Source organism: Schistocerca americana, chromosome 3, assembly GCF_021461395.2.
Source record: "Schistocerca americana isolate TAMUIC-IGC-003095 chromosome 3, iqSchAmer2.1, whole genome shotgun sequence".
NCBI classification, from domain to species: Eukaryota; Metazoa; Arthropoda; class Insecta; order Orthoptera; family Acrididae; genus Schistocerca; species Schistocerca americana.
The window spans coordinates 573,222,083-573,234,145 of record NC_060121.1 but is presented as its reverse complement, the minus strand read 5'-3'; the positions used below and the strand labels follow the sequence as shown (position 1 = coordinate 573,234,145).

General features: G+C 40.8%; 1 protein-coding gene across 1 annotated transcript in view; it reads left to right on the top strand.

Moving 5' to 3' along the window:
- Nucleotides 1-12,063, top strand: part of LOC124607194 (cholinesterase-like) — a 71,004-nt gene that overhangs the window by 52,612 nt on the left and 6,329 nt on the right. The window contains exons 8-9 of the mRNA XM_047139417.1: nucleotides 8,205-8,334; nucleotides 8,920-9,052. Of these exons, the coding sequence (XP_046995373.1) occupies nucleotides 8,205-8,334; nucleotides 8,920-9,052 (263 nt within the window). The remainder of the gene's footprint in view (nucleotides 1-8,204; nucleotides 8,335-8,919; nucleotides 9,053-12,063) is intronic.

Sequence of the window (12,063 nt, the reverse complement as noted above, 5' to 3'; positions counted from 1 at the left end):
ATATACACTATTGGCCATTAAAATTGCTACACCAAGAAGAAATGCAGATGATAAACGGGTATTCATTCGACAAATATATTATACTAGAATTGACATGTGATTACATTTTCACGCAATTTGGGTGCATAGATCCTGAGAAATCAGTACCCAGAACAACCACCTGTGGCCGTAGTAACGGCCTTCATACGCCTGGGCACTGAGTCAAATGGAGCTTAGACGGCTTGTACAGCTACAGCTGCCCATGCAGCTTCAACACGATACCACGGTTCATCAAGAGCAGCGACAGGCGTATTGATACCAGCCAGTTGCTCGGCCACCATTGACCAGACGTTTTCAGTTGGTGAGAGATCTGGAGAATGTGGTGGCCAGGGCAGCAGTCGAACATTTTCTGTATCCAGAAAGGCCCGTGCAGGACGTACAACACGCGGTCGTGCTTATCCTGCTGAGATGTAGGGTTTCGCAGGGATCGAATGAAGGGTAGAGTCACGGGTCGTAATACATCTGAAATGTAACGTCCACTGTTCAAAGTGCCGTCAGTGCGAACAAGAGGTGACCGACACGTGTAACCAATGGCACCCCATCCCATCACGCCGAGTGATACGCCAGTACGGCGATGACGAATACACGCTTCCAATGTGCGTTCACCGCGATGTCACCAAACACGGATGCGACCATCATGATGCTGTATACAGAACCTGGATTCATTCGAAAAAATGAAGTTTTGCCATTCGTGCACCCAGGTTCGTCGTTGAGTACACCATCGCTGGCGCTCCTGTCTGTGATGCAGCGTCAAGGGTAACCGCAGCTATGGTCTCCGAGCTGATAGTCCATGCTGCTGCAAACGTCGTCGAACTGTCCGTGCAGATGGTTGTTGTCTTGCAAACGTCCCCATCTGCTGACTCAGGGATCGAGACGTGGCTGCACGATCCGTTACAGCCATGCGGATAAGATGCCTGTCATCTCGACTACTAGTGATACGAGGCCGTTGGGATCCAGCACGGCGTTCCGCATTACCTCCTGAACCCAGGGATTCCATATTCTGCTAACAGTGATTGGATTTCGACCAACGCGAGCAGCAATGTCGCGATACGATAAACTGCAATCGCAATAGGCTACAATCCGACCTTTATCAAAGTTGGAAATGTGATGGTAGGCATTTCTCCTCCTTACACGAAGCATTACAACAACGTTTCACCAGGCAACGCCGGTCAAATGGTGTTTGTGTATGAGAAATAGGTTGGAAACTTTCCTCACATCAGCACGTTGCAGGTGTTGCGACCGGCGCCAACCTTGTGTGAATGATCTGAAAAGCTAATCATTTGCATATCACAGCATCTTCTTCCTGTCGGTTAAATTTCGCGTCTGTAGTATGTCATCTTCGTGGTGTAGCAATTTTAATGGCCAATAGTGTACTATTTAGTGTATTGTATTTTATGACAATACTTTGTATTCAATGCTCGCCAGCCTATAATACATTGTCATTTTATCGAAAAAGAGTTTAGCGCTTAGTGCTTTCCCGATTGGCTCAATTCATTGCCCTCCTGTACTTTAATAGAGTAGTATTATTTGCTTTCTGGGCTTTTCAGACTGGTTTATGCCTTGGTGTTATACTTAACTATAACTGTTTTATATCCTGCCTACCTCTGTGTATTACATGACTGGTAAACCATTACTTAATGCGTTATTTATCACAGATCTAATTCTACGCTTTGGTGTATCTGGTGACACCAAACGGTTTTGTAATACATCTTTGGAAAAGGTACCTGGTTTGGTAAGACAGCTGGGCAGCTGATTACATCATGTCTGTTTTGCCTGTCATTTGCTATTTTCTGAACCAGCAGCCTGTGTGACAACTACCTGATCATTTGCTTATTTACTGATGATGCCCATTGGCATCAGCTGATTCCATCTACATAGTCGGCTTTTGTCGCTGTTTATTTTCCTACAACCTTGAAATCAAGCGCTTGTCTTGCCACGGTGTTTAACAGGTCAACTGAAAATGATTAAACGCAACTATTTTCTTCAAAAATCCCGTTTGAGTAAATCTAAGTGACACCGTTTAAGGGCGATGTATAGTATAAGTTGAAACCGGTATTTTGCTCGGCCATTGCGCAGTAACAGCTCTCTGTGTTTGAGCTTAAGATCCTGAAGTATCTTCAGCGATTGTAAATTTTTTACAAGTCCGCCTGCCATTTACACTTTTATCTTGTATTTGACGCAAATGCTATTAAGCTTCCTGGTGTTGTAATTTGGTCCACTTAAGATTGGTTGGCGTTACGGTAAACTGACCTTCATGACCGAGGCACAACGACCCTTGATGAAACATGTATGTAAAATTGCATTAATTGAAATGGCTTCGCCGTGGGAGCCACATATCATCGGGCCTTAAGTCTTTTGCACAGTTCATGAGAATAATTTTTTGACTGGCTTCGCCCTTTAACTCGTTGTTAACCACTTATACTACTACTGCTTAAAACATCAAAATACTTTGACTACATCGTAGTAGACACTTGTGATTGGGCCGTAAGTCATTTATGCAGTTGCTGAGTATAGTGTGCAGATATATTCTCTTGATAGTATCTGTAAACGGGCAATGTCCTATGGTGATTAAGACGTTGATGACTACGGATTAGTAGTTGAATTATCTGATAATTTCATTTTGGCTTCTTGTTGTCTTTTAATCATCATATTAGTCCCACGCTTCTAAAGGATTGTATCAAACTTCGTTTTTTTTACTGTAAAAGGTTTAATCTTTTTGTTAAATTAATGCCCTAGCACACTTTATTTTATGGTCCAAGGACCTTTCCACCCGCCAAACAGCTCCCCGTTTCAAAGACTTAAGGCTGGAGTTACCTTACGTTATCCATCTATGATTAAATGCAACGAATTTCTTCAAAAATCGCATTTGAATACATCTAAGCGACTCCTTTTAACGGCGACGTTTATTATAAGTACGAACTTTTAAAGACGACTTCGAGTTGGGCAAGGTTGGTATTTGTGGGATTTTGGGCGAGTGTGGCAAATGTTATACAGGACAAACAAGTCTTCAGGATCGCACAGTGGAACACCGGCGGAATACTCGCTTCCTCCAAACCAGAAAGTCTGCTGTCGCCGAAATCTTTAATTCTACTGGTCATTCGATGGAAATGAGTGAAACCTCAGTTACATCGTATATGTCAAACGTATGGTCCCTGTTAGCAATGTATCAAAGGAATTACGAGCATATGAGTCGCTTATCAATCGGGCTACGCACTACATGGAATTCTCTCACAGAAAAAATTCGTGCTCTGCCTAGCCGGCCGGTATCATTCTGCAATTTTACAATCTAAAGACGATTGATCCGATATCGCCGGTCGGGGTGGCTGTGCGGTTCTAGGCGCTACAGTCTGGAACCGCGTGACCGCTACGGTCGCAGGTTCGAATCCTGCCTCGGGCATGGATGTGTGTGATGTCCTTGGGTTAGTTAGGTTTAGGTAGTCATAAGTTCTAGGGGACTGATGACGTCAGAGGTTAAGTCCCATAGTGCTCAAAGCCATTCGAACCATTTTTTTAAATCCGATATTGTTGAGGCCATCTTCCACGGTGGAAGGCTCGTGGCGCAGCGTGCTGAGTAACAGTACAAGCGCACGCGCACGAGCAGCACATACGCTGTGACAACTGGGTTAATCACGCATGGTCTTCAATAGTATTCGTTTCATGCAGCCCGCCATGAATTCCTCTCCCGTGCCAACCTCTTCATCTCAGAGTATCGCTTGCAACCTAAGTTTTCAATTATTTGCTTGATGTGTTCGAATTTCTGTCTTCCTCAACAGTTTTTGCCCTCATCAGCTCTCTCTAGTACCATGGAATCCATTCTCTGATGTATTAACAGATGTCCTATCATCCTGTCCATTCTCCTTATCAGTGTTTTCCGCATATTCATTTCCTCTCCGATTCTGCGTAGAGCCTCCTCATTCCTTACCTCATCAGTCCACATAATATTCAACATTCGTCTGTGCACCACATTTAAGTGCTTTGATTCTTTTTTTCCGTTCTGGTTTTTCCACAGTCCATGTTTCACAACTATAGAACGCTATGCTACAAATTTGTACTCTTAGAAGTTTCTTCCTCAAATTGTTTGATAATAACAGGCTTCACTTGGCCAGGAATGCATTTTCTGGCACTTCTAGTCTGCTTTTTATGTCCTTCTTCCTTCATCCGTCATCGGTTACTTTAGTGCCGAGGTAGCAGAATTCCTTAACTTCATCTACTTCTGTCCATAAATCCTGATGTTAAGTTTTTCATTTGTGATACTTCTCATTACTTTCGTCTTTCTTCCATTTACTCTCAACCCATATTCTGCACTCATTAGTTTGTTCATTACATTCAGCAGATCATGTAATTCTTCTTCCCTTTCACTCAGGATAGTAATGTCACCAGTGAATCGTATCATTGATATCCTTTCACCATTCTTCCACCATTTTACATTGTCCAATTCTTTCTCCAGGTCGGCAGATCCAGTGAACATGTCTTGATTGTTCTTTAGTCTTGCTTCCATTATCAACTGCAACGTCAGAATTACTTCTCTCGTGCCTTTACCTTTTCTAAAACCAAACTGATTGTCATGTAGCTCATCCTCAATTTTCTTTTCAATTCTTCTGTATATTATTCTCTTCAGCAATTTTGACTCATGAGCTGTTAATCTGACTGTGCGATAATTCTCGCACTTGCCAGCTCTTCCAGTCTTCTGAATTGTATGATGATTTTTTCTTGAAGTCAGATGGTATATCGCCACACATTCTATACTCCAACTTGAATAACATTTTGTGGCTACTTCTCCCAATGATTCTAGAAATTCTGCTGAAATGTTATCTGCTCCGTTTGCCTTATTTGATCCTAAGCCCCCCCAAAGCTCTTTTAAATTCTGATTCTAATACGGGATCCCCTACCAATTTAAATCGGCTCTTGTTCCTTCTTCTATCACATCAGTCAAATATTCCCCCTCATAGAGGCTTTTAATGTATTCTTTCCACCTATCCGCTCTCTCCTCTGCATTTACCGGTGGAATTCCCGTTTCACTCTTAATGTAACCAACCTTGTCTTTAATGTCATCTAAGTTTGTTTAAACTTTCCTGTATCCTGGGTCTGTCCTTCGTACAATCACATATTTTTCGATTTCTTCACCTTTTTCGTGCAGTCATTTCATTTTACTTTCCCTGCACTTCCTATTTATCTCACTCCTTAGCGACTTGTATTTCTGTATCCCTGAGTTTCCCGGGAAATTTTTGGGCTTCCGCCTTTCTTCGAACAACTGAAGTATTTCTTCTGTTACCCATGGTTTCTTCGCATTTACCTTCTTTATACCTATATTTTTTCTTTCAAACCTGTATGATAGTCATTTTTAGGGACGTCCACTCCTCTTCAACTGTACTGCCTACTGGGCTATTCCTTCTTGCTGTATCTATGTATTTACAGAACTTCAAGTATATCTCGTCATTCCTTAGTACTTCCGCATCCCACTTCTTTCAATATTGATTCTTTCAGCCTACTCTTCATCGCTACTACATTGTGATCTGAGTCTATATGTGTTTCTAGGTACGCCTTATACTCCAGTATCAGATATCGGAATCTCTGTCTGAACATGATGTAATCTAACTGAAATCTTCCCGTATCACTCGGCCGTTCCAAATGTAACGCCCCCTCTCGCGATTCTTGAACAGAGTATTCACTATTACCTGCTGAAATTTGTTACAGAACTCAATTAGTCTTTCTGTTCTCTTATTCCCTGTCCCTGGCCCATATTCTCGTGAATCTTTTTCTTCTACTTCTTTCTTTACAATCGAATCGCAGTCCCCCATGACTATTAGATTTTCATCTCCCTTTGGGTACTGTATTACCCTTCCAGTATCCTCATATACTTTCTATACTTTCTCTATCTCTTCATCTTCAGCTTGCGACGTCGGTATGTGTACCTGAACTAACGTTTTCTGGGTTGGTTTGTTGTCGATTCTGATAAGAACAACAATATCCCTGAACTGTTCACAGTAACACACTCTCTGCCCTACCTTCCTATTCATAAAGAATCCTACTCCCGTTATACTATTTTCTGCTGCTGTTGATGTTACCCTATACTCATCCGACCAGAAATCCTTCTCTTCTTTCCATTTTACTTCACTGACTTCTACTACAACCAAATTGAGCTTTTGCATGTCGCTTTTCGGATTTTCTAGTTTTCCTACCATGTTCAAGTTCTGACATTCCACGCCCCGACTCGTAGAACGTTACTCTTTCGTTTATTGTTCAATTTTTTTCTCGTGGGCACCTCCCCCTTGGCAGTCCCCTCCTGGAGATCCCAATCGGGGACGTTACAGGAATCTTCTGCCAATGGAGAGATCATCACGGCACTTTTGCAATTACTGGCCACCTGTCCTGTAGATACATGTTTCCTATCTTTAATGGTAGTGGTTTCCATTGCCTTCTATATCATCATGTCGTTGATCGTTGTTGATTCTTCCGCATTTAGGGGCAGTTTCCCCCCCATAGGACAAGAAAGTATCCAGAAACTCTGTCAGCCCCTTCGCCCTCTTTGATAAGGCCACTGGCAGAATGAGGGTGACTTACATGTCGGAAGTCTTCGGCCGCCAATGACGATTATTAATCAAAACTTGAGCAGTGGTGTGATTGGAACCTGGGACCGAGGACGTTTTGGTTACTTAAATTAGACTCTACCCCTGTACTACGGGTGATATGTCTTGGCAGGAACTTGCAAACATTCAGCAGTTTCTGGGAAACTTTAAGAATAAGTAATAGGTCGAACAAGTTTTAAATTTCATTGCTATAGTTATTTATGAAACAGTCGATGTTCATAATCGATCCACTGTCCCATGTCTTTTATCTCTGTAGCAGTCTCTCTTTTTTTTTTTAAAAAAAAAAAAAGTCTCTGCTACCATTCTATCACGAGCATGACAGTATCTTTTCGCCTCATTCCTGCTTGTGTGGAACAGTAATCGAACAAGTAACTTCGCATGTCCTACTTGTTTCTCATATTTCAATTAATTTTTCAAATTTTTCAATTAATTTTTGAAATTAATATCAGAAATGAAAGAGTATAGGCCAGAGATTCACATATTGACAGCACTGGGTGGTATGTTTTGATCTATCAGAGGTCCTCGTAAAGCGGAAGTTACGTAAGAGTAAAAAATCAAGTCGATGTAGAGATTACGACATCTGGACACCTAGATGGAACTGATCCTTTTGAGTATGAGAATCTCATCCACTGGAGCTATCTCGTTTGGTGTAAACAGACGACTGGCGTAATTCAATCTTCTTACAATTTTCGTAACACATAGTTCCCAGTTGTCGCCCATTCTGTGGCTGTAATAAGTACAGGTTTTCTGTGAAATCACCCATGCTGACTTGTCTCTGACTCTACAATCTCTCAACACTGAATCGCACATATTTTGAGTGAGAATGTTGGCAAGAATTCATAAGCTGTGTGCTTTATAACGTAATATCAATAGGTAATTATTTTCGAATGATTCTGTTTAGATCCAACGACACCAAGTAATATATTGACAATGCACAGAAGTTCTATAGAAAGTAAAGAACATCATGTGAGCAGTAGTTTTTTATGCTGAAGTTAAATCACTTTAACTCAACAGACGATAATGATAGCTTATTATTCGATTTCTTGTTCTTGATATCTGACATACCATGGAACAAAAGGTCAACATTAACGGCTCTTCAACGAAAGTACACCATCAGAAACATGTGCCTGGAATAAATTACTAGGCTGATACTGCTTCATGAAAACACACCTACAAATCCCAGATCATACATACTCTCTGGACAATACTTTTTTATCAGCCTATCAGTAGATCATCTCCATATTCGTTAATAGCTATTTACCTTGTGAAACAAATTTGGGAATATATAAAGAAGAACATTATTGTACAAAGACTTTATTTTCTTATGAAGTTATTGTCACTGTGTTTAAGAAATTACGTTGGACTGTCTTACTATTACGAGTGCGTCCAGTACATCTATATTTCCATTTCCAACAATATGAACGTCCAGAAGGTTCAAAATTTACATTTTTTCGTTAATATCTTGCTTCGATTATTTTTCCTGTTTTTCTATACATTAAGACACTGCAAAATCTTTCTTTTGTCACCACTATAGCTGCACAGGCGTAATACAAGAAAACAGTTTTATCATTGTTACAGTTTAACGACGACATAGGAACGTTTGAGCCTACTGATTCGTTGGTGAGAAAATTGGCCAGTATCTCCAACCTAACAGTTTATTATTACGAATTCGACTACAGAGGGGTGAATGTGCCCACTACACTATGGGGTAAGTTCTAGATCAAATCATGTTTTTAATCGCAGTTTTCCAAGAGCAAATTCAAACAATTCTTGACGCTATTTCAGTGAGTAATAGGGACCGCTAGCTTTTTATTTAATTTTGCTGTTTAACTGATACTATGCATCGGCAGTTCAACTTATCATCTCACATAATAAGCGTATTTGATGTATACTAATTCATTCTAATCGAATCTTTCAATGCCGACTGTTGTTTTCGTTTTCAAGATATTTCCACAAACGAGAACATCGAACGTAAGTGGTACGTGTCTTTGTGGCGGGCAAGATTAGAAAATGGCATTACTATGTGGATTATTTGAAATGAAAAGATAAAGGCTTCTTTAACTGCCATAATGTTCAGGCTTATTCAGCAGTTAAACACAAGGTCACAATTCAAAATCTGAAATAGTGGCATTATGTTCCAATGCATACCGTTTCTATAATAGGGGATGACACGATGAAGTACGTAAAAGAATGTAAATTCGCAATATAACTGTAACTCATTTTCTTAGTTCACCGACAAAATGTCACGCATACACCTCAACGCCTATTGTTTCATATTTTATATGTTTTACAGGAGTTATACATTCTGGGGAACTTCCTTTCCTGTTTTTGAGGAAAGACACAGAATACAATCTGGATCCCGCATCGGAGGAAGAACAAATACGCAGAAACGTGTTGCGGCTATGGACGAACTTCGCCAAATACGGGTTCGTTTATCGTTCCTCAGAAATGTGTGCTGCGTACAGAGTCCTTGTTATATAATCTAAGGTAAACTTGCACTAGTTTCAAGTGTACTTATTCGACTCTGCGAGTATCTACATAGTTTCGGGGAGGACAGCAACCACATTCACATGCAAGCACTTATACTATGTGATCAAAAGTATCCGGACAACCACATGAAATGCAGAATTGGTCACTGTATGTCACGAGAGGCATTTTTGCCAGTAAAAAACGAGGCTCTTGAGGAAAAATGGACTTACATTCCGCCACAGACATTCAGACCCATCAGAGCTCAAGCTGTCATATAAATGGAGGGTGGACGCACCCCATATTAATGTACACTAATAAGAGTCCAGATACTTCTGATGATATAGTGTAGTTTGAACTATAGTGCCGCCCAGAAGATTAATTGACAGTCACTCACCTTCACCTGCCTGTTCTACAGTCAGTGCCGGGATACACTTGATGTGCGAAATCTCTTAGCATAGTTTAGTCAAAAGATCTATTTATCTAATGAAAATACATTTTCCTGGAGACATAGTGTGCCCCGACCTTATCTTCGATAAGAATATAAGCTGAAGTAGTGAAATAATATTGTGCCAATGTCGGGGCTTAAAACCGGGTGTCCTACTAACTGGACAGACATATTATACTCTACACCACCCCGGCAGGATTTCCCCATTACGTACAAAGCTGGAGTGCTGTTCCCGTACTGAAGAGCCTCGGAAATACTGACAAGAAGGAGAAAATCAAACTGGGATGAGGTGTGATTTGAAATTTGCTTAGGAAGGGCACTGGACTGAGGTAGTCCGTGCAGTTCTTTCAGCCTCAATGCCAACCTAACATCTGCTCAGTAACGAGGACAATCGTTTTCAATACCCAACCTTGCGACCATTTTTATTCATTACTTCAGCTTCCATCTTTAGTCGAAAGAAGTGCATGGGCTCATTAAGGGATGCCGGTGGTTTACCGCTCTAATTATTACCATATTGTGGGTCGTAGATTACATGTTTCATGTGTATCTGTTCATGCATTGTCAATTCATATAGAACAAGACGCTCAGTAACATACAAATATCATCTCAGTTGACAACGACACCAGACTGACGTAGTGGAACATCATTTTACTCAACTCCATTGCCGATACAGATCACGTGGGAGTCAGTTTGGCGTCACCAAGATCAATTGCTCATTAACATTCTTATAATTCCTCTGCAACCCGCACTTTATTGAGAGGGTTCATCGAACCACTTTGTAAATATTTCTCGTCTTTGCCACTCTCTGAAAACACGTGGGAAAATGAACAAGTAAATACTTTCATGGAAGCTCTAGTCAGTCTAATTTTATTACTATGGTCATTTCTCCAAATGTAGGCGGTGGTCAACAAAATATTTCCGCGTTCGTAAGGGACAGTTGGGGACTGAAATTTTATGAAAAGATCTCGATGCAACGAAAAATAGTTTTGTTTTGATGATCACCATTGCAGCATGGTTACCATACCTGAGATACACTTTCCCTATTCCTCGATAACAGGATACGCGCTGACCGTCCTAGACTTTGTAGATATCCGCCGTCAGTCCTATTTAACAAGCCTTCCATACCACACAGCCATGCACCAGCAGAGGCCGATGAAGTATTGTGTAGGTAATCACTGGTTCCCTTCCCCTTCTCCTTTCTCAGAACATTTCGTGTGAGATACTTGCTGTCTATTTAAGATGTTCGAAATTATAATCGTTAGATCCTTAGATTTTTTTGAGTTATCAGTGATCTCACTGCTTTGATGAGGACTGCCACAAAATCGCCTCTTGTGCCAACCTTATAATCTCAGATTAGCACTTGTAACCTACATCCTCAATTACTTTCTGGATGTAACTCATTCTCCGTTCTCTTCTATAGTTTTTACACACGACATCTCCCTGCAGGACCACGAATGTTATTCCCTGATGTCTTAACAGCTGTCATATCGTCCTGTCCCTACTTGTGGTCAGTGTTTTCCAAACATTTCTTTCCTCGCCAATTCTGTGGAGAACTCTTCATTCCCTGCCTTATCAGTCCACCTAATTTTCAACGTTCGTCTTTAACATCACATGAAAATTGCTTCTATACTCTTCCGCTCCTGTTTTTCCACAGTCTGTGTCTCACTGCCATAGTATGCTCTGCTCCAAACGTACATTATCAGAAATTTCTCTCTCAAATTAAAATGTATGTTTCACTCTTATATGTCTATTGGTCAGGAATTTTCTTTTTGGGAGTGCTTGTCGGAATTTTATGTCTTCCTTGCTCCATCCGTCACGGGTTATTTTGCTGCCTAGGTAACAGAATTGCTCAACTTCATCTACTTCGTGATGACCAATTCTGAAATTTAGTTTCTCAGTGTTCTCATTTCTGCTACTCGTCATTACTTTTGTCTTTCTTCGATTTACTCCTCTCTCTCCATATTCTGTTCCCATTAGATTATTCGTTTCATGGCATTTCAATCAACAGATCCTGTAATTCTCCTCCCCTTTCACTGAGGACAGCTATGTCATCAACGAATCTTAAAATTCATATCCTCTTACCTTGTATATTAATCCTACTCTGGAACCTTTCTTTTATTTCAGTAATTACTTCTTCGACGTATAGACTGAATAGCAATGGCAGACTACTACACGCCTCATTACACCCTCTGCAATCCTTGTACTTTGATCTTGGCGTGCCACTCGTATCTCTTGGCTCTTGTAGAAGTTGTATACAACCCGTCCCTCCCTGCAGCGTACCCTTACTTTCCTCACAACGCCGAATATCTTGCATCATTTGACACTGTCGAACACTGTTTCCAGATCGACAAATCTTATGAACGTGTCCTGATTTTTCTTCAGGCTTGATTCCATTATTAACCACAAGTTAACAGTGCCTCTCTGGTTTCAATACATTTCCTAAAGCCAAACTGATCGTCCTCTAACAGATCTTCACTTTTCTTTTCCATTCTTCTGAATATTATACTTGTCAACAACTTGGAT